General features: G+C 41.9%; 1 protein-coding gene across 2 annotated transcripts in view; it reads left to right on the plus strand.

Annotated features, from left to right (window-relative positions):
• LOC136374328 (phospholipid-transporting ATPase ID-like) overlaps positions 1-23,190 on the plus strand; it is an 81,921-nt gene that overhangs the window by 52,011 nt on the left and 6,720 nt on the right. For both annotated transcript variants that reach the window (XM_066339637.1, XM_066339636.1), the window contains exons 12-24: positions 4,374-4,570; positions 5,680-5,888; positions 7,880-7,923; positions 9,441-9,606; positions 10,400-10,588; positions 11,363-11,478; positions 12,862-13,026; positions 14,594-14,705; positions 15,798-15,903; positions 16,744-16,891; positions 19,769-19,952; positions 21,492-21,715; positions 23,084-23,167. In XM_066339637.1, the coding sequence (XP_066195734.1) occupies positions 4,374-4,570; positions 5,680-5,888; positions 7,880-7,923; positions 9,441-9,606; positions 10,400-10,588; positions 11,363-11,478; positions 12,862-13,026; positions 14,594-14,705; positions 15,798-15,903; positions 16,744-16,891; positions 19,769-19,952; positions 21,492-21,715; positions 23,084-23,167 (1,944 nt within the window). The remainder of the gene's footprint in view (positions 1-4,373; positions 4,571-5,679; positions 5,889-7,879; positions 7,924-9,440; positions 9,607-10,399; positions 10,589-11,362; positions 11,479-12,861; positions 13,027-14,593; positions 14,706-15,797; positions 15,904-16,743; positions 16,892-19,768; positions 19,953-21,491; positions 21,716-23,083; positions 23,168-23,190) is intronic.

Genomic DNA, 23,190 nt, shown 5'->3' on the forward strand with positions numbered 1-23,190 from the left:
GTTAAGCTCATCAGTAGTTTAAACAAATGGCAGATACTTCCAGGGAGAAATAGTGATTCTTTCATAGACTCCCTTAAGATTTTACTGCTTAAGTAGAAGCAGAAAAGGAAGACATACACTCTGACACTACTTTAATCAATTTTGCTTGAAGAAAAGGTCTTTAGTTTCAGTTTATTCCCCTTTGAGTGCAAATTTGTCATGTGTTCCCATGCATGCCGCACCACCTTCAGTTTATAACACTGGGAAGGTCTGCTGGCCAGTGCTCATTGTTCCTGCTTCTTCCCTGCCACTCCTGCTCTCCAAATAACCCTAGTAGCCAGCTAGGACAGGATTCATTCCCAGGCATTGGAACAAACCCTGGAGGAAGCATCCAACAGCAGTCTGTGCATTACAGCAAGGCTGTTCCGAGCTCTACTTGCCCTCTCTGACTTCATGTCTCCTCAGCACTGGGGCTTAGAGTACAAACGTCTCCAGGGTGGCACCACTCTACAACCTCCACATTTCATATCAGCCTCCATATTCCTGGTTTTCATTTGGGATCCCAAAAGTCCTTTAGGTGAGCCTGGGGATGCCCAGCAATGCCACAGCACAGAGAGCCACTCCAGGTTTAACTTCAATCCCTCTTGAGGCCTTGTTCTGTGTACAGTAAGGACATGACCTTAATTTTAATCTTGCATCAATCTCTACCAAGGGGAAATCTTGGTTTATCAATCTTGGCTAACTGCTTGTTCCCCTCAGTGTTTTCTTCCCTTTCTCCTCTTAATTGGATAGCAAAACCAAACATGGTTTTGGACCTCTTACATTCAAAATTTTGCAAGCATTTGAAGAATTTCACATTTTCAAAAGTGTCCTGCTATGCTCCTACTGGAGAGGAGAATGGCCTGTGGGGGGGATCCATAGAGCACAGAAACAGAACTGAGGAAATCTGAACCAGGAATCTGGAATTTCATGTTCAGCTAAGATTTGCTAAATCTCCTTTCACAAGCCAAGGGTCCCACCCAGAACTTTCAGTCTGTTTGGCCTCTCTTTATAAAAACAAATGAGATGAATTTACCTCCTGGCTCTGTTTTTAAAAACCTGATCAAGTTGCAACTGATTGCATCAGCCTGTGCCTGGGTTCTTGGGCACTGGAGGAGCCAAAGGTGTATTTGTCTCCTTTACACAGTTTTAAGGAACCTAAAATTTTGAAGTCTAAGTAAAGCTCTGTCACACATTAAACACCAGACTCTTTGCACACCTAAGGGGATGTGGCATTGGGTTTTTCCAGCTCATTGGTTGGTCGAAGGTTATAGAGTATGGTCATAAAAACAGGCATCATATTGTGCTCTTGAGTTGGAGAATACAAAGCAGCCACAATTTACTATAAATAGGTAATTTAAATGTAGTGAAACTTGCTTCACATTAACACTGGCAAAGTTATTTTGTGTTTGTTTGCCTATAAAACTTCCAGGAACAAAGCAGTGTTTAAGCAGGTCCACCAAGGGAGTGTCTGTTAAGTGTTCCCCTGGTCTGCCCCAACAAGGGTTAATCAGAAGTGAACTTTCCCAGATGGCAGTCATAGCTGTTTTGTCACATTTGGAGGTGTTTCTCATCAGAAGTTAATGTTTCTTCACTGGGGATGCAATTGCCAGTTCCAGAAATGCTTTCTTCTCCAAAAGCTGCTTCATAGCAGGCTAGGGGCAGCAAATTTTCAGAGAAAGAGAGCTCTCACATTCATCTCTTAAACAATTTACTACTTCAAATCTCAGACCAGAACTCAAAGTACCAATCAAGAAGCCGAGACTGTTTTAATTCACAGTCCAACAGTCAATGTTTGTCTTGAAGTCAAAAGCCACTTCCTCTTTACAAAACTCTTACCAAGAGGATCTTTATCAGTCAATGCATGGGAAGGACCCAGAGAGGGAGGATGCTCATGCTGGGAAGCTCCATGAGGAGGCACAAACAATGACTTTTCATGTCATTCTCTTCAAGGCTGTGGTTGTAATTGCAACACCCTGCACACAGTTGTTTCTGTGCACAGAAATTTATCTCCAGAGCTGCTTTTAATGGCTTGATCCTTTCCATTTGTTTCATATCAAACAGCATGTTAGTCAGCTTTGTGCAAGCATGTGTTGCACATGAGTGGGGTTGTGAGAGCATTGACATGCCCAGTGCATAGAAAACAAAATGTACATAAATCAAGTGCAACTGTAGGCAAGAGCTGCTGTGGTACAGAATCAGAGTGGTCTGAGTCAGAATGGAGCTTAAAGATCATCTTGTTCCAATACCTCAGCCATAGGCAGGGACACTTTGGGAAAGTTCAGCTTCTGTCTTGCCCCACATATATTTCTATTGCTGAATCACACATTGAAATTCCTACCTGGATTGTGATATTCTGCAAAGGATAATTTTTAACCTCTGGGGCATGAGGTGGGTCATGCCTCTCAAACACCCTTAAGTACTTAAAATTACAGCAGCACAGATTGAAGTATGTTTTAATTTCTGGTTCACAGATGTTTAAAACCACTGCACCACATTCCTTACCAGCAAGCAATATTGTCTCCATTTCACAAGTTGAGCAATTTATTTGGCTTCGCACAATTAAATAGAAAAGCTACTACTCATGTATGAAATAAATGTCTCCCCTGAAACTCAGACTGCCACCTTTTTTTACTGCAGTTCCCTTTTGTGGCTTTTTGATATTAAAACTTGAGTTGATCAGGCATAAACTTTTCACCAAGTGATTAATATTGCCCCATAGAAGTATCATTCTTCCTCCCAGAGATTACCTCAGCAGTACAAATATTAGCTTTACCATCAACGTTTCTATATTTGTCCCTCAATTACAATTTTTAAAAAGGTTGATTATGGTTTTAATGTGATTGTTGCTGTGTGGCCTTTACATTATGGTCCAACTTACTGATATTTCTTCCCTAATGATTATACTTGCAAAAGATTATTTTTAGTTGCTCTTTTGTTCAGCCTCAGATTCCATATCTTCACTTTTTTATTATTCTATTGGTTGCTTTATGTCAAATGTTTAGAAAAGACCATGCCAAAAAATCATTTTCTCATCATTTATCCAGGAAGGATGACAAGTTAACTGCAGTTTATCTACCCCACCATCATAATTTCTGCCTTACAAATATTGTAATTATATTAGTGAGATTCCAAGGTGGTGGGTCTTCCCAGTTTTTAAAGCTTTATTAAAAAACGACCTCTAAGCTTCCATCTTTGAATTAGACAGACCTGCCCATTGAAAATGCTTATTAGCAGATAGAGCCATACAGTGCTCTGTGTCAGTGAACATAATCTGCCTTTTTCATCTACTGTAGGGCAGATAAGTCCTTTGTGTTCCTTTCTCCTTCCTCTTGAAGGACTGTCTGTTAAAACATTTGCTTTTCACACACCTGTTTTTTACTTTATTTTTTTCTTTTCTTGATATTTTATCCTTTCTTGATACTGTTGGATATTCACAGTTCTGTGAACTCCTTGCAGTTTGTATTAATTTCTGTTAAATTTCTTTCTTCCTGTTCTTTTTTTCTTTTCCAAATAAATGTATTGCTACAGCCTTGTCTTTTATTAAAAAAAAAAAAAAAAAAAAAGCTTTATGACCTATGTAATGTTTTTGTGTCTTTTAAATAGTGTTCCCAAGGAAGCCCCAGTTTTCAGTAAGGTTTCCCAATTTGAAATTCACTTCCCAGTTGCTGTTGGCTTGGTTGCTTTAGGCTTCAGGAAACAGGGTTCTCTAAAGCCCAAAGATAGGCATCACTGGTTGGTGTTGCTTTTTGTTTGCTCAAAGGAAATGTAATCAAATTGTGAGGGCAGATACCAAGGCAACCATTAGCTTTGAGAAAGCAATTAACTCTCCTCTAACCATCAGAATAAAATCCAGTGCTAAATTCCAAACTGTACACTGCTGGATTATCCTTAGTAGTCTTTCAGAAATTGTGAGGAAGATTGTGGGTACACCTAGAAAATAGCAAAGTAAAGTCCTCCAGGCAGTTTCTGTTCTCAAGTATGCAACCAGATGTTTGAGGACCCTCAGCTCAACTCTCCTCTAATGAGATTTGGTGTTCTGCAGCAGATGCTGCAGCCACCATAATGCAGATGTCTGCTTGGGACTTAAACTCCCAGCTGTTGGAGCACTTCTAATTCCAAGTTGCCAGACTCTGCATTGTGTCGTTTTGTCCTTGAGGTAAAAATATAATATTTTTACAGTTTTTTTCCTTTCCATCCCTAGGAACATTTTTCTATGATTCAGGGTATCCAACCCTATCCATTAAGGTCTTCTGATTAACCTGTACATAATAAATTCCTTGTTTCTAAAATGCAATACATTTTGTTTGGGTTTGATTTGTTTGGTTTGTTTTTCAATTTATTTTTTTTTTCAGATCTTTGTCCTTTTAGCACTGATGTGTCTCATCCTAGCCATTGGCAATGGTATCTGGGAGCATGATAAGGGCTACTACTTCCAGGTCTATCTGCCCTGGGCAGAGGGTGTCAACTCTGCCTCCTACTCCGGCTTCCTCATGTTCTGGTCATATGTGATCATTCTAAACACAGTGGTACCTATTTCACTCTATGTCAGGTACGTGCTGGAAGCTCCTTTCACTTTTGATCTTAGGATAGATTTAGGTTTTGCCTTAACAGCATTTTCCTTAAAGCCTGACACAGCCCCATCATGGATGCGCCTGCACAACCACGGTGACGCTTTTCTTGTTTCTGCTGCCTTCAGAAGGCTTTATCAGGGTTGGAGTGGGGACAGCAGTGAGCCCTGGAAGAGGAGAGGATGATTTTGCAGTTAAAGGGGAGGTGTAGGTGTGTAGGATGCTATAGGAGCAGAGCTGGAAGCCTGCCACTGTTAGCAGGATGCTAATGGCCTGTTCTTCAAGGTGGCTTCAGGACTGTGTGAGGATTGCCAGGTAAGTAGGTGCAATTAGGTTGAAAAACTTGGTGTTATATGAGCAGTTGAAAGTGTTATCTCTTCCCAGACAATGCAGAGCTATGTTGATTGTTGGTGATAGACAAATAGGAGTCACAGGTAGGCAATGCATCTGTGCCCTCAAAACTTTGGGCTAGGGTAAAGACTGCATAGCCCTGTTTAATTTATCATTATACCAACCTTCAGTCAGCTTTGCTATTGAAACTCTCTTTTGTGTTGGTAAACGTGAGAAATGAATTCCATATCTGTCCGTTAAGTCATCCAGCAAGGTGGAAATTCATGTCATCTGCAAGCTGATGCCACTCTTTTGGTTGTACTTAGTGACACAATGGCTCTCTTGTTGTGGAGCTCTCCGCTGTTTGAGACATGGCTGTGCTCATCCCCTGGTACTGGGCTCAGCCCAGCCCACAGCTCTGCTGGGAACCACCACCTGAAACAACACTAACTGAAACACATTGCTCCTGCCTCACTTCTCAGTCCAAAAACTTCTCAAACTTTCCAAGTAGTTTTATAAGGTACTGCTTTATAAACAGTATAAAAAAGGAAATGAGTTTTCTTGGCAAACTTAGCAGATAATTTCAGTGTGACTTGCTTCAGCATCCCCTACCACAGGCCACCTATGGACAGATGAGTTCAACCTGTCATTACCTTCAAAGTTGTCTTCTAATTGAAATTGATAATGGTGGTGCTGAAGATATGGAGCTTGTCCCTTAAGCTAATGAATATTCTATCACCACCTCTTTCTGTTTCATCAGTGTGGAGATTATACGTTTGGGTAACAGTTTCTACATCGACTGGGACCGTAAAATGTACTACCCACTGAATGACACGCCAGCTCAAGCTCGAACCACTACACTCAATGAAGAGCTGGGGCAGATCAAGTACATCTTCTCAGACAAAACAGGAACTCTCACCCAGAACATCATGTGTTTCAACAAGTGCTCCATCAATGGCAAATCCTATGGTATGTTTGTCTTACTCTCTGGGTTTTCTTCAGTGTGTCTGTCCTTCGTCATCCACAGAGACTAAATCCAATATCCAGAAGAGAATGCCATCTAAGGAACAGCAGTGATCAAGTGTAAGGCTGCCCATCAGGGGTGTCTGGACAGCGTGATTGCATCCCTTGCCATGTATTAATTGTTTCCCCTTTTTTATCACTCTTTTACCTCCTTTTTCTGCTCCAGTATTATCCCAGCTAAAGAACCAACACTATTAGTTTCTCCTCATTTGTCCCAGGTTTACAACATCTGTATTCAAATTTGGGTTTTTTTCTGGTATCACTAGTTAGGTAAACACAGCTTTTTATGATATTATTGACATGGTTAGCCAGGTATTGCTGATCTTGCAAAACATAACGTAACTGACATAACTCACTCCCTCCTGATCCCTTATGAAATCAGCCATCCCTCGTGGGGAACATCTGCAAATTTTGTCAGCTTCTCACATTGTTGTCTCTCAGCAATTTCTCATGTAATGAGCAATGATTTTCCACATCCTTTTCAGGTACTTGGACTAGTCAATGACCCAGCCTTTTTCTTTACACCTGACATTTTTCACCTTCCAGAAGAGAGAAAAGTTTGTAGGAGGTTGGACAAAATGGGAAACATGAGTTGTTAGCTGTTAGATCCTAGAAGTCATCGATTTAAAAGGCTTGTTCATGCTATGGCCCCAGGCAGTTTTCTTCATACTGCTCCAGAGGTGCTAGCACTTTGCAAACTGCCTAATTGATGAACATCATTAGATGCCCCAGAGAAATTAGTCACTGCTTATTTGTATACGGATACTTGCTTTGCCTATGTCAGACCTGCCGATGCACTAATGTGCCAGAAAATTTGCATCTTTTCTCTGTGCTATCAGCTGACCTAATAAGAGAAGTTATTTCTTCCTATGAATCTGTGCATATTTGAAGATCCCCTTATCTCAAACAGTGTTACTATGATATCTAACATTAGTACTGCTAAACAGTTTGAAATCTCTTCTATTACATGTCCTTAATTGACTTTCCTGAAGCAAATGTCACCGCCAACATAGATACAGGGTAAGGGTTCAAGAAATGAATGGGAAATACATGCAAAGAAGACAAACAATCTATTGTGTTTCTAAATGTTAAGCTTGTTCCTAGCACAGTACTTCTCTGCTGCTCAGGGGCATTCAGGAAAGCAATGCCAGAAAGGGATGATTTAGTTCTGCTCTCCTCTGGAGGCTTAAGGGAAGGAGATGTACAAAAACTTCTTGGCTATGATTCCAGGGAATCAGCTGATGCATGGGTTCTCAGGAGAGGTGTTTACTGTGTTTCTTTTACACTCCTGTGGCCTTTGTGAAGGTACACCAACACTACAATTTGCTTTGGTAACAATTGAGCTTGCTGGTACAAACATGAGTCAATCATTCTTGTAATTAATTGCATTTCAATAATTTCAATGAAGTATTGAGACTGGCTGGCCTCTGCACAGTTCAGACCTTCCCAGTGAAACTTTTCTCCAGGAAGAAGTTCTAATAGTGTTTCTTGGAGATGACAAGTCTTCAATTCCTATGACCAGATCATCCATTCAGGGATAATCAATAGGCAGCCTTGCTACCCAGATATGGGAAAAATAGGCTTTGAAAACTCCTTTTTCTGAAGCTGTCCAGGGACTGCTGCAAAGAGTGGGATCCAGGAGCTGGATTTTGAAAGAGAAGGCACAAGAGAAGTCATCCCCTGGAAGCACTTTCATTTCCTGCCTACCTAATCTCTGTGTTCAGCTCAAGACATCAAAAAACAGTCACTTTTATGGTAACAGCTTTGTGTTTAAGCATCTGTCAGTCTCCAGATGTTGTCATGGGCCAACATAGAAACTGATTGTACTGAAACTTCTAAAATAGTTTCCAGCTTAGAAACATTTTACCCAATTTTGTGGCTCAGAAACTGCACTTACCTGCAGCTTGTGGCTATAATTTCATCTTTCTTGCTTGCAGGTGATGTGTATGATATGTCTGGGCAAAGGATAGAAATAAATGAGGTAAGTGCTCAAGTGCTATCAGGATCTATGCTTTCAGTGGACCTGGATAAGTACCAGTGGACACACCTCTTGACCGTGCAAGAGCTGATGCTCTTGATGCTCACAACAGAGATGTGTGTTCCTCTGGATGTCAGAGAATTCTCAGAGTAAAGTTCCTTTCCAGTAAGCCTGGTTAAACCTGAAGGTTGGGAACAGTCTACTGTCTCCTCTGCTTCACCTGATATCCTGGTGCATGCAGAGCTTCTCTTGAACACCTGACCAGTGGTGTTTGTTGGAGACTTGGACATTGGTGAACATAAATATCCTTGGCAGTTAATTAAAGCTTTAGCAAGGAATTAGTGAATGCAGTTCATACCAATTACTAGGTCACTGTCAAATTCCTCTAATGTCTGGATTCCAGAAAGTGTAAAAATGTGTCATTTCTATGTTTTTCTTTAGCCTCTGCTTACTGGCACAAGCACACGTGTCTGCATTTCTAAAATGTCTGAAAGCTGCATGCAGAAATCCAAATAACAAACAGTAAGATGATGATGAAAATCCCACTTCTCATTCCAACGATTAATTTCCAGTCCATTTAGAACTTAAATTGCCCACTGAAACAGGCTGTTTGTGCTGAGTACAGCCTCCCTCCAGTGTGCCTCCAGCCTGCCCTCTGTCAGCCTTGCTTGGTGACACACATTGGACTCCTGCCAGCTGTCCACCCCACCCTGCTGCTCGTGACACTCTTTAGAGCAGAGTCCTACGGCCTACACATCCATGATGTTGCTGTGCCTGGACCTTGCTGTACAGACAAGTGTGGGAGGGGTTGGTGTGTGCTCTCAGACTGAGAGCTAAATGTCAGTGTGCAGAGGCCAAAAGGATGATTCCTGTCCTGGAAACTCTGAGCTCATCAGGGATGGGGTGAGAGTCAGAATTGTCTGAGGCAGGCTTGGCAGTCCCTTACTCCATGACACATCATGCAGTGAGTGAGCTTCTGGACATTTCTCCAATGTGTTCCACTCTGCTGAGGCTCCTTGTTTTCTGATAAAATGGGAGATGCCTGTGGAGTTTAACCTTTACAACACCTGTCTGTCCTATTTTTTCCATATCAGGATTTTTTTATGGCTTTGAGAGAACATGGCAGATAAGACAGACTTTTGAGTTGTTTTAAACTGGGCTCCTGCATTCCACTGTCAGAGGCAGCCTTTGACATCATGAGCACAATGCTTCCAAGCAGACATGCTAAAGGCAGGCACTTCTTTCCTGTAGGCATCCATTGGCAGAGATCCTGTTGGAGCATTAGCTGCGGCTCAGAGAGGCAGCTTAGTTAATTGGTTCTTGGCCTGCCCTGTCCCATGATTATATACCTTTCATGACCTCCCACTTCCTTAGATCCACTGATCTCTGTCATGAGCAGCCAGCCCTGCAGAACAGAGTCCTTTGTAAATGTGAGGAGGAGAGAGGGGCTGTGTTGGACAGGTATTGGTGTGCAGCCATGTGAGAGCTCAAGAAATAATACCAAGCCATGTTCTTTTCAGAACACAGAGAAGGTTGATTTCTCATACAACCCGTTAGCCGACCCAAAGTTTGCCTTCTATGACCACAGCCTGGTTGAAGCTGTGAAGCTGAATGACGTCCCGACACACAGGTTCTTCCGGCTGCTCTCACTTTGCCACACGGTGATGCCAGAGGAGAAGAAGGAAGGTGAGGACTGTTGAAGGCACCGGAATGAGTGGTTATGTTCACTCGCACCACAGCATGTCTTCTCTCCACAAAAGCTGTTATTTGTCCTTTTGGCCCCCTGGTGATTTTCTGTAGTGTATGGCTACACATAAATCAGTGTCTTTGGAGATGTCACATGGGAAGAGAAAGGACCAGGACATCCACTCCCAGCATGTTCCTGTGGCGGAGCTGACACTACTGCAAACACCACATCTCTGGAGTGTGAAAATTGCAGGTGCCACAACGTCCCTGAGGTGGCTGAGGCTTGCCCAGCTCTCTCTCTACTCTGCTCCTAGTCCCAAAAAGCAAAGAACATAGAGCACCTATCTACTGGAGACTCATTAGCTCCTCTCACCCAGTGTTCCCACAGCTACTAGGTCAGCCTCCTCAAATCCCAGACAGGATGAAAACCATGCTTTAAAGGCTAGAATTAATTGACAGGTATAAAGTGAAAATACTGATCCAAAAAATAGATGCAGATCTAACTAAAAGGGGCTAAACCCAAGGAAATTTGTCCTCTCAGTGGTATGTTAGACTCCAAAGAGAGTGATTAAAACCCCCAAAAGAATCCAGGGGGCCTCTTGCACTGTCCTGGAGGATGGGTTTGTGGGACTTGATGGAGATGTGCGGACATAATGTGCTTTTTAGTGCTGCACCTCTGTGGATGGACAGAAAAACAAAAGGATAACTGCTATATTATGTCCTAGATTTTGTAATTTTTCTAGCTCATAAATAAGTCAGAAGCCACATTACTTTTTTTTTTCTTGCATGTCAGGTAACTTGGTGTATCAAGCACAATCTCCTGATGAGGGAGCTCTAGTCACTGCTGCCAGAAACTTTGGATTTGTGTTCCGGGCCCGCACACCAGAGACCATCACTGTCGTGGAAATGGGAGAAACAAAAATCTACAAACTTCTGGCTATTCTTGATTTCAACAATGTTCGCAAGCGAATGTCTGTGATTGGTATGTTCCCTTTGCTGCTTTCTTTCCTTCCTGACTTTTTAGGTTCTGGAGCTGTCCCTTATTCTGCTATGACATATTTTTCTAGGAGACATCCTTTGCAATGTGCTCTGAATAACATTTATTTCTGAGGACCTGAGATGGGCTGCCTTGACTTTATAATTACACAGCTACAGTGCGAGAAAAATACTTAAAGGAGGCAGGTGGGAGAAATCTCAACATCTGGAGCACAGTGATGCTAGCCAGCCACCTAAAGGCACTAAGCTATTCATAGATCTTGTTCCCCTCATTACAATGAGGGAAAGGCCTTTCTTACAATCTGCTTTTAAACTGTCAGTGAAATTTGAGGAAGTAGGAAAGAGAAAGCAAGAATGAATTGAGAAACACACTTTCCCAAACAGAAAACTGAGAAATTATTCAAGAAACTTTTTTGCAGCTTTTACTAGCACTCTAGTGCTAGTAAACATACTCTAATATTTCTGTAATATTGTAATTGTAGTTACAGTTTACTGGTAGCAAAATAGGAGAAGTAGGACCAGTTCCCTAAGAACAACTTGTTACTAACTTTTGAGTGAAGTTCTGCCTGTAGGGACAACATAGTGTCTGCTCAGACAAATGCACTCTCTTCTTTTCTAAGCAGAGCTTGTCTTGATTCTTTGCCAAAACTTGGGGAAACTCAGACACCTATAGAAATTGTTCTTGGTTTTGATGGAAGGGCTTTGTGACCCAAAAGACTCACTCTGGGATTTGTAGCATTTCTTTTCCTCTTCCTCACAGTGCAGAGTCCAGAAGGTGACTTAACATTGTACTGCAAGGGGGCTGACACCATTCTTTATGAACTGCTTCATCCATCTTGCAACTTTCTCAAAGGGGAGACTACAGAACACCTGAATGTAAGAGCTTCCTTCTCAACAACATCACTGCATTTGATCTTTTCCTTTTCTCCAAACTTTGTCTTCAAGAAACTGCACCCCCCCCCCGCCCAGATTTTAGAAACAGCACTTAAGCACCAATTTTAAGTTATAGAATAGAGAAACAAATAAATTTCTATGGCCTTAGGTCTCAAATTAGCTGCCTAAGCATGAGCACCAGGTGCCATTTGAACTGCTCCATGACAGTCAGCAGATCGAGAGAGATGATTCTGTCCCTCTGCTCTGGTCTTGTGAGACCTCACCTGAAAGACTGTCCAGCTCTGGGATTCTCAACATAAGAAGGACATGGACCTATTGGAATGAGTCTATGGCTATGAAGATTATCAGAGGGCTGGAGCACCTCTCCTCTAACTGGGAGATTTGGGTTTGTTTGGCCTGGAGAAGAGGAGGCTCTAAGGAGACCTTATAGCACCTTCCAGTATATGAAAGGGGGACAAGACTTCTGGAGAGGGACTTTTTACAAGGACATATAGTGATAAAACAAGGGCTAATTACTTTCTACTGAAAGACAGTAGATTTAGATTAAATATTAGGATGAATTTCTTTACTGTGGGGGTGATGAGACACAGGAACAGATTGTCCAGAGAAGATGCAGATGCTCCATCCCTGGAAGTGTTCAAGGCCCAGTTGAATGGGGCTCTGAGCAACCTGGTCTTGTGGAAAGTGTCCTCTGCCCATGGCATGGCTGTTGGAATGAGATGATCTTTAAGGTCCCTGCCAACCCAAGACATTCTGTCATATGGACAAAGATGGCAAATTCAATTTAGAAGACCTGTGACCTGTTTCTGATGCACCTTTACCTCAAGCCTGGGGAAACACCTCCCAGAGGTGCATTTCACAAATGTATCTTTGATGTTCCACCAAACACTTGAGCTCCATATTGCCCATCAGAAAGCACAGTTACAACGACTTGCTGAGATGCCATGACTGGCTATGCTCATGCTGTGCATTTCAGCCAGAATTCATACCCTAAAAATATTGAACCCACATGCAAAATTTGAGTCTGTGTTCAGTGTTTATCTAGGTCTCAGTGTTCTGGACGTCTTGTTGAGAAATACAAGCCTGGGAAATAAATCCCTGATTAGTGTTAAGCTTTAGAGCCAGAAAGTAGAAAAGACCTTTTGAGTGTTTTTTTCATAAGGACCATGGATGGCAATGATATAGTGGTCTGGAATTGCTATTTAAAAATGCCCCAATGTTTGTGGCCTAAGGTGCTGTTTTTTCACCTTTCTTCTGCAAACTTTACCAACACACTTTTACCAATCTGCTTTCTGAGGGTCCTTTGTAAGCCCAGATGACCAGACTGCTCTTCTTGGACCTTTCTGTCTTACCACTGTCTTGCAGGAGTTTGCTGGAGAAGGCCTGAGGACACTTGTGGTGGCCTATAAAAGCTTGGAGGAAGACTACTTTCAGGATTGGATCAGGCGTCACCATGAAGCAAGCACTGCCTTGGAAGGACGGGAAGACAAACTGTCAGAGTTATATGAAGAGATTGAAAAAGACCTAATGGTTGGTGATTTAGGGAATCTGGGCCGTGCTCTGGGGGTGGCAGGGAGGGTAGTGGTTTGTCAGTAAACAGCTCAGTATGACTTTGGTAAACACTGCTCTGCACACAGCTCAGTGGGCTGTGTGACAGGAGCAGGTCAGAACATGGCAGCCCTGGATGTTCACTGGCACCTCCATCAGGAGCCCATAACTGGGGTGTCAGCCACCACTTCAAGGGAATGGTTTTACTTTAACTCACGTGGGTGTCAGAGTAGCTTTCTTGTGATGAAGTGACATACCAGAGCCTGCAGTAGATGAGTGGACACAAATATTTCATAGCTATCCTTTGTATGTGCAAATGGCTGATCTATTTATTTTCCAACCTTTGAAATGGCAGGCAGTAAATAATTACCAGTGCCCCTGAGAGTGTTTCCTTTGTTCTTCCAGCCCTGGGCAGGATGGGTAGATGTTATCCATGAACATGTTTGTGTCAATTTGAAATAGAGCTAAGCTGTGATCTTCCAGTCATTTGTCTCTCCCTCAGTGTTGTTACAGTTTTTAAATGCCCTGGAGGATTTCCTGTGTTTTAGAGCCATGAATAATGAATGAAAAGCATGTGTGTGATCTGAGGAGAAGCAATCCTGCTTTTGCATTCGTGGCAGTGCTTTCTTGAAACCCTGGAAATCCTGGCAGACACTTTTGCGTCTTCCATTAGCTGTACGTTCAGAATGGCAGCAAGGCTCAGGGAAGAAGCAAGTGTGAGCTGAGAAAATGCTGCCCTTTGGAAGCTGCATAGCCTCTCCAGCTGGATCAGGAACTACAGTAAAACAGGGATTGTACAGTTTTAAGGACCCTGTAGAGGAGTTCCATTAGAGCTCTTTACCTAGATTGATAATGTTCATAGCTGATGTATGATTGACATCCCAGGATGCCAAAAGGGATCCCAGGCTTAAAGCCAACCTCTGAATTTAATCTCCAAGCAGCAGGAGGTAGGTGGTAGCAGTGAAACCTACACTGAAACCTCCATGTCCCTTTTACAACAGGTTAAAGTCACCAACGATCTCCAAATAGCAGAAAAATCAGTAACTTTAAAAAAAATGAAGGTTTGTGTCCTGAGCAATCTGTAGTGTTGCTGTGTGACAGTATAGATCTGGGGTGGGGACAAGTCTGTCAAGAGCCGGAGAAGATGTTTAGCAGCCATGTGACACCTGCAGTACAGCACAGCTGGGCTCAAGTTCCACACCAGAGGAAGTTTAGGGACATGGATGCACAGTGTCTTTACCCCTCTATTAAAGCTCTATCTGCTGTGAAGGGAACACATGGAACAACACAGACCTGTAGCTCTGCAAACATTCTTGCAAATATTTTCATGCATATTCATAATCCACCAGAGCCTGGCGGGATTAGAGCTCAGAACATCTGCAGGATCAGGGCTGTACTCTGTACAGTAAATTTGCTGAGGAAGAATGACAATCAGTACAACCTTATTCCTGGGGATTTCATTAGTGTTTGCTTGAATGATTAGGTTTAATGCTTTTTCCTTTGGTATCAGTGGAAGGGCTTAACAAGCTCCTTGCCATTTTCTATTAAGCTGCTAGGTGCCACAGCTATAGAGGACAAGCTACAAGATGGAGTCCCACAGACAATTGAGACTCTTGCCAAAGCCAACATCAAGATATGGGTTCTCACTGGAGATAAGCAAGGTAAAGGCACTACAGCTTTGGATGCTTCTCTTCTCCAATGGTGGGGTGGTTCTGCTAAGACCTGTGTTCTCATCCTTTGAAAACTGCATGGAAGACAAACTTACAGGGCTTTGCTTTATTGCCAGCTATGCAAAATTTCAGCCAACTGGAATTAGACTGTATGATGACTGTAGCTCGTGCCTGTCCTTAATTTCTGTTATGAGAATGGATGCAGGGTGAAGACAGCATCCTTTACCTTTGGAAAGGTGACAGTAAGTGTCCCATAGTCCTTGACATAAGCTGTGAAAAAGTGTCACCTTCATCCGGTTGATCATTCTAGTGAAGAAGGTGAAAAATATGTGACTCTTCCACCTAATTATTTGATTGAACTAATAAAGCCCAGGAAAAAAATCTTGTCTTGCTTTCCAGAAACTTCAGTATTAAAGTGGATGTTGGGTGCATTTCAGTTAGTTTCTGGCTCTTATCATCCCAAATAGAAACAGAAGAAACGTAGGCTTTTGGAGGTGGAAAGAACAGCAAATAGACTCCAATGAATTCTTTTGGAGACACAGTATTTTCACTGAAACAATGGTGTTTCAGGGAGATCAAAAATGTTTGCAAATAATTTCATCCAAGACATGAGCAGAGAATTTTTGAGAAAAATCAAATATTTCATCTTGTCATGTTCCAAATGCAATAGTTTTGCTATAAAATAATAAAAAAAAATCTTTTTCAGATTTTTTTTTGGACAAAATATCATATTCTTTTTAAGAGCTGTGGTTCGAGATTTTTCTGGAAGTAGGGAAAGGGCAAGTTAAAAATCCTGAAAAAAATTATTTCAACATCAATTTTTTTGTTGTTCCAAGTATGTTGGTCAAAGGCTTTAAGCCTTTTCATTTTGGTAGACTTATTTTTTTCCTGTGATCTTGTGAAGTTAAATTTGCTTCTACATCCATCAAAGTTACTCTTCCGCCTCTCTTACTGTTGACTCTGAAAGGCTCCAATCTCTTTTAAGTCAGAAAGAGAGCTTTTGTCATTTGAACAAAAAGGCCACAGAAGTGGGTGAATTTGGGGCTGCTAAGATGGATTATCTTCCTGGTTTATCTTTCCCAGAGACAGCAATGAATATTGGTTATTCCTGCAACTTGCTGAATGATGACATGGAAGATGTTTTCATTATTGAAGGCAGCACATCTGATGACGTACTGAATGAGCTGAGGTAAATGGCTGAAAAATTTTCAGTGCTGTGCACTAGCATTATTTATGTTTTGAATCATTCCACCTTCTTTCTCCCTGTCAGCTTTTCTTGCAGTTTTTCCAGGGACTTCAGATAAGGGAGAGCAGTCTCCCTGGAAGATTCAGAAGCTAAATACAATGTAGGAATCTCCTCTGAGAGTAAATGCTGAAGCTTCTTGATCCAAGAGCTGAAGCTTCTTGATCCAAATTAAATAAAAGTGTAAGAAAGCAGAGTCAGATAGGGAGTATCAGCTGAAATTGACCAGCAAGTGATCCTGAGCCACAAAGGCTTTGGCTCCAGGTTTGATCTATGCTCTTGCTGTACTGCTGTTGCCATTTATTCACATTGTTGTTCTTTGTCTGGATACTTTTCTTGGCAGTATCTGAGAACTTTCCATCCTCACTTTCTCTGTAGACACAGGTTCTTAGGTAAAAGTCGAAAATGGAAAAGGTTTGCAGCCCTTTTCTCTCAGAGTAGATGGCTGCCAGACAACATGCAAAAAATTGGATGTCCTTTGGGATACCTTCATGACACTCAGATGGTTTATTTGACTTAAAATCAGCAGAAGTTTAGCAACACAGGTTAGAGTTTCAGAAGTGTGGATGATCTCTGCAGACAGCAGCAGCTAAACAATGCATATTGTTGTAGGAAAACAGTAAAATTGGACTGAACTATCAAAGAGAAGCATTGACATTTTTTGTCTTCATAAAGCTGCTCTTGCAAAAAAAATCTATTTCATTATTTTCCTTTTTTTCTGTTTGTTTGTTTTTGGTTTTGTTTGTTTTTGTTGTTTGTTTGTTTTGTTTTGTTTTGTTTTCCCAGGAATGCAAGAAAAAAGATGAAGCCAGACTCCTTTCTGGACAGTGATGGAATCAACATTCAGTTTGGAAAATCTTCAAAAAAACAAATAATTATACCTGATGAGCAAGCAAATGGTGTGTACGGCCTGGTTATCACTGGCCACAGCCTGGTAAGGAAGGTTCAGAGCCTTGCTAGAGATAAGTTCGCTGAAGAACTTATTGCAAGACATATTGGAAGTCTGAAAAATGCTTTAAAACTTCAGCTCTAGAGGACAAGGGGGTTTTTTCCCCCCACTTGAAGTCTAGGTTCGGTGGTTATTTGAGACATCAAAGGTGACAGATAATGTTTCAGAAGATGTTTCAGGACCAGAGAACAGTTGGCCTTGATCTTTGGTGAACAAGAGGGATAGAGTAGCAGGATCATATTTAATTTCTGGAAACGTACTAGAAAAATAACCAGGTTTGTGTTTGCAGCAAGAAGATAACATAAGACGTGTGTTTCAATGCCAAGGACATATTCTATTAAATACAGCTGAAAACAGATATGTTTGATTTATAGGATATAGATCTATGACATAACTAATATATTGAAACTCTCTCCCATTATGTTCTTCCAAACTGAAGCAATACACTCTAGATGAAATTGCTAAGTGACAGATAAAAGACTGCTTGGGAAGTGTGGCTCTGAAGGGCTCACTGTTGATCTAAAACAACAATTAGCTGTCATCTGCATCTATTTGATGCTCAGTGTTTGCATTAACTGCTTAGAAAGAGAGCAGGTAACATTAGGCTGGGAGAGAGTACAAAGAAATCTGAGCCAGGCATGATCTGAAAAGCATAGGGGGAAACTGAGTCAGTTGGGATTTCTGAACCTGGGGAATACTGATCAATCTTGGTAGTACTCTTCAAATGATAACAGGTAAACAAATTTTCTGTTAACAGGAATTAAACTGAGATAAGAGAGTTCTGGGTGAAATGTCTTCTTGGTGAGAACAGTGAAACTCTGCAACAAATTATCTGTATTAGGAAATTTTTTAGAACCAGTTAGAGGAAAGAAAAAACAATTTAGGTCAATTCAAACCTCTCTGTGAGGAAGGTTTAATTTGTGTCAAGTTTCTTTATCTGTTGTATTTTACTTTCCCCGATCTCAGTGAAAGCAAATAGATATATTTAGAAAGTTCTGGGAGGTGCTGCCTTCTAGAAACAGGGTTCTTCTGTTCTCTGTGGTTGCTACCTTTCTTAATGACAGCCCAGAAATTTTCACTCCCAGCTCTACACCAGCCCAGCAAATTGCTATTAAGAAAATCACATCTTTCTCTACTTTGGGCTTGTGTGGCATGTATACAGACCCCAAACACTCAGGCAGTGCCTAGATTGCTTTCTTCTTCTTGTACACTCACTACCTCCAGGGCCATAATCTCCTTTAGATTCCCATTGCAGGGCAGACAAGAAGTCTGTCAGGTTTGGTCCATTTGCCTTGCATAGACATCAGCTGGAAGCCCCTTGCCTGTTCCTACTCCAGCCCTTCAGCTTGCAGCGCAAACCCTGAGTGCTGTGCTACCAGAACTCCACTGCCAGTGATGGCAATGCTTTCTTTATCTTCCTGGAAAAACACACACTCACCAACACCTTGCCAAGGGATATGTTCCACACAAGGAAACTCATATCCAAGCTGTGTGGGAGCAGCCAGTCCACAAAGAGTAGATTAGACATATTGAGTTTCACCAAAATTATGGCTTTCTCCTCGGTGGGGACCACTGGGACAGTACAGACAAATCTAGACGTCATTTATTTATTTCTATGAGCTTGAACAACAGTAGCAGTGGTGATACTGTCCCACAAACAGCACCTGCTCAATGCTCTATCCCTGCCTGCAGATGGGTGGGAGGGCAGTGCTGGGCTATGCACACATCTGGTGTTGCCTGAACAAAGCAGTGAACAGAAACTTGTCAGCATCCTTAATGGCATCATCATGCCAGTTGATTTGTATGCAGTTACACCATTAATACACAATGTGATAATGTTTTGCTGGTGCTGTGCAGCAAGGATATTGAGGCAAAAGCCATCTCTGACTGCACTGACCAGCAGTACTCAGGTTGAACCATAAAAAGGTCTTTTGTTGAGCAAGCCTGCTGCCATGACAGAGGAAAAAGGGGACACTGATGACTCACAGCTCTGTTTCAAAAAGAAAGAATATGTGGTATAAAGGCTGTCTGCTTTACAGGGCAGTGGGCCTGCTCTAATGGCTCTGAGCAGGAGTGAGCCTTGTAGATTCCTTCCATACGTGTCTGCTAAAATGAGACAACAAAGAATAGAGCCAAAAAGCATGATCTGAAAGAAATACGAAAAGCTCACACTGCTCCCTCCTCCTCATGCAGAGCTGGAGGGGTGACTAGACATCCAATTATCTCAGTGCTGCTAGAATAGAAATAACACAGCAGACTGATTTAAAAGGTCAGCACACAGAGTAAAGCAGCCTTCTCCCTAGTTTTGTGTTTTGCTTTGTCATGCCCACCTGAGCTTAACTTTTTACATGTGTTTTTTTTTTTTTTTTAAATTAAGCACTTAACAAATGGAAATCTTTCCTATTTATCTCCCAGAGGTTAAACAGTAATCCAATATGGATGAGCAAAGACTCTCTCACATGGAGATACACAAGGTTATCTCAGGCCCTACAGCAGCTTCCTGCTCTTGGTGTTTGACACTTCTGCCCTCTGTCAGGTTACATCAGCCAGAGCAGCTGTTATGCATGCCCAGCTTTTGTTTATAACCAGCTGTTGTTCATACCCAGCTGTTGTTCATACCCAGCTGTGGTGCATACGCAGCTTGGTGCACATCAAGATGTGGTGCACCCAAAGTGCAAGCTTGTAGGTGTAGGGTGCACAGCATGATGTGCAGTGTGGATGCTCCCTGTGACTGGGTGGATGGATTCACCCACATGACTGTAAGAGTCTGGCTCAGCTGTCATGGCCACCTCGCTGCATTCTCTTTGTCATGCCAGGAGCCACTGCAAGCCTGAACTGAACACTCCTTTTCCTCCATTCCAGGCTTACGCGCTGGAAGGGAACCTGGAGCTGGAGCTGGTGAGAACTGCCTGCATGTGCAAAGTGGTGATCTGCTGCCGGGTGACTCCCCTGCAGAAGGCCCAGGTGGTGGAGCTAGTGAAGAAGTATAAGAAGGCTGTGACCCTGGCAATTGGAGACGGAGCCAACGATGTCAGCATGATCAAAAGTGAGTGATGGCTGACAGCCAGAATGCTGTAGCAGACTGACTCAAAGAGGTATTTGCTCTCTGAGGTGGGCTAGCAGCAGGAACACCTATCTGAGTGCCTCCTGTACCACCACCTTTATAGAAACAAATGCTGATGTCCCAAAATTTGGCAGATCTCTACAGAGCACTCTCACTAGAGGTTAGTTGTGCCTCCTGCCTTCTGGGTCACACTGGGATCCCTCAGGAGTTAAGGCTGCATTAAGTGCCTATTTTTTTTTTGTTTCTACCTTAGAATGGACAAAATGGTTGGTCTTGATGATCTTACAGGTCTTTTCCAACCTAAATGACTCTCTGATTCCATGAAAAGCCCACATGGACTGTGATGTGTCAATCCACATGTCTGCACAGCCACCATCACAAGGGCAATGTATATAACAAACAGTTTATATCATACAGGGCCTAACTAAAAATGGACATAAAATCTTTGTGCCTGTAAATATTCTGTATAACATTATATGGGGTGTTTTTTTCAGCATTTCCTTGTGTCAGGGCTGTTTTTAATTATCTCCCTTGAGTTACAGATGATGGGCTTCCAAGCCTCTCTATCCTTGAGCATCATTTGATTCTGCATTACCTCAGTGAATTTATGAAAAAAAGTCCTAACTAGGTATAATTAAATTAAGATTATTCAGAAAGACCTATTGCTAATCTTCCTTGTGTTAATTTGCAAGAATTGATTAACTGGAGCCTTTTAATTAAGGAAGAAAAGGCTAAGCAGAGAGCTTCAAGGGAGATAAGTCAGGCAGTCAGCAAAGAAAGGAGAAGAAAGTTAAAGTGTACATAATAATTAGAAACTAACCCACTCCCCCCACAAGAGGATTGAGACTTTGGGATTTTATCAATTCAGTTCAGTGGAAACCTCTGAATCTAACCAACCTTCAGCCATTAAGACTGTGTTCATTAGTCAAAGCTGTATAATTAGCTGCCACATTAAACTTATGTCCATGTTTAATAAACGCAAGTTTCTATTAAAAAAATATGTGACTCTTCCATCTAATTATTTAATTGAACTAATAAAGCCCAGGAAATGCAAAAAGGCTACTGTCTGTCTTTTAGTGCAATGTCTGAGAAACTTCAAAAAGGTTTGAAGATTTTGCCTGTCTGGGATGATGTTTTAAGGCTGCTGGAAGGACACGCATGCATATTAATAAAAGTCACCTGTCAATATAAATTCAAGTTATTGTTTCATAACAGCAGTTGTTATGAACATTAGTATTTGTGCTGCTGGAAAGCATTCAGAAAAAAAATGTAAACTGTCACTGAACCTATAATTTAATTAAATAATAAAAGCCCATTTATGGGAAATGTACCACAGAGCCAAAATCATGGTAATGCTGAAACAATTAGTGCACCAATTTTTTTTTTTAAATAACTTTTCATTCTAACTTTTTATGAGGGCTGCAAGGGGATTAACACAATGTTCAGTGCATGGTAACTAATTTTAAAAAGGGGACAGTGAAAACTCTGGGTGTAATGACATGATCAACCCTCTCGTTGCAGCTGCCCACATCGGGGTCGGCATCAGTGGCCAGGAGGGGATGCAGGCGGTCCTGTCCAGTGACTTCTCCTTCGCGCAGTTCCGCTACCTGCAGCGCCTGCTCCTGGTCCACGGACGGTGGTCCTACATCCGCATGTGCAAGTTCCTCAAGTACTTCTTCTATAAGAATTTTGCCTTCACCTTGGTGCATTTCTGGTATGGCTTCTTCTCTGGCTTCTCAGCACAGGTAGGTCTGGCTTCAGTTTTGTCAGGGACATGGAGATGGTCAGAGGGCAGCACCTCTCCTCTGAAGACAGACTGAGGGAGGAGGGCTGGTTCAGCTGGCAGATGAGAAAGCTTCAGTGAGATCTTAGAGTACCTTTCAGTACCTAAAAGAAGTGCTACAAGAGAGCTGTAGAGGAGCTCCCTAGCAGGGCCTATTGCAATACAACAAAGGGTAATGATTTCAAACTAAGCTTAGATTGATACAACAAAGAATTTTTTTGCAATGAAGTTTGTAAAATACTGATGGAAGTTGCTCAGAGAGGTGGTTGGTGCACCCTTCTGGGAAACATTCCAGGCCAGGTTGGATGAGGTTCTGAGCAACCTGACCTAGTTGAAGAAGTCTGTGCTGATTGCAGAGAAGTTGGTTTAGATGTATTTTACAGCACTCTTCCAACTAAAACCATTCTATAAGTCTATATTAATCTAAATCAAAATCTAATAAGTCAAAATCTAGCATTTTGAAGCAAGTATATGGAAATATTTTACAAGGAAATAAACAAAGCAATTCCTCCCACCTCACTGGAAAAAACCTCAGGTTTGTCTTCTTCAGCCACATGGATATTAAGCAGATATTGCTGCCTCCATTGTGCTGCTGCTGGAGTATGGATGCCTGGAGACAGAACATGGATGTTATAGAATTGCATAATCATCAGGGTTGGAAAAGTCCTCCAAGATGATCAAGTCCAACTGTGAACCCAACATTCACCACTAAACCATGTTCCCCAATGCCACATCCACATGTTTTTCAAACACTGACCATCCTTTCAATGAAGAATTTTTTCATAATACCCAATCTAAACCTTCTCTGGTGTTTAGGTGCATTATGAAGCATATACTTCACTTACATGATTTTCAAAAGTATTCAAAGTGATTACAACCATCAGCTGATTACAAAGATTAGAGTTTGGTCTTGTAAGATCTATGCTTGTGCTGTTAGCATATTTGGAGCAAGCAGTTTAACCCTGAGATGCCTGTGGGCATGAGATGCATGTGGACATTGTGAACCTAGTGCTGGTTCATGGCAAACCAGCCTCCAACTAAACACAGATGTGGGGAATGCAGATACCCAGGGGCTGGGGGTGCAGGGTGGTGCAGAGGGATACTGCTCTGGCTACAGCCAGCACTGGGTGCTGAGCAAACTGGGCTGGCATAATGTGATCCTTCCCCTGTTTAGGGATGTTGAGCTTGAGTCATCTCATCCCTTTTGTCTCAGTAACAGCTCCAACCAAGTTGTTGCAGCAAGTAATTGCATATACTTTCAAAGAAATGGAAAACACAGGTTTTTGCTAACTTCATTTGCCCTTTTTTTTTTTTTTTTTTTTTTTCCCAGACTGTCTATGATGAGTGGTTCATTACACTTTACAATTTGGTATACACCTCTCTCCCAGTGCTAGGAATGAGTCTCTTTGATCAGGTACTGTTTCTGTCATCATTTTG

The sequence above is a fragment of the Sylvia atricapilla genome, chromosome Z, assembly GCF_009819655.1.
Source record: "Sylvia atricapilla isolate bSylAtr1 chromosome Z, bSylAtr1.pri, whole genome shotgun sequence".
NCBI lineage: Eukaryota > Metazoa > Chordata > Aves > Passeriformes > Sylviidae > Sylvia > Sylvia atricapilla.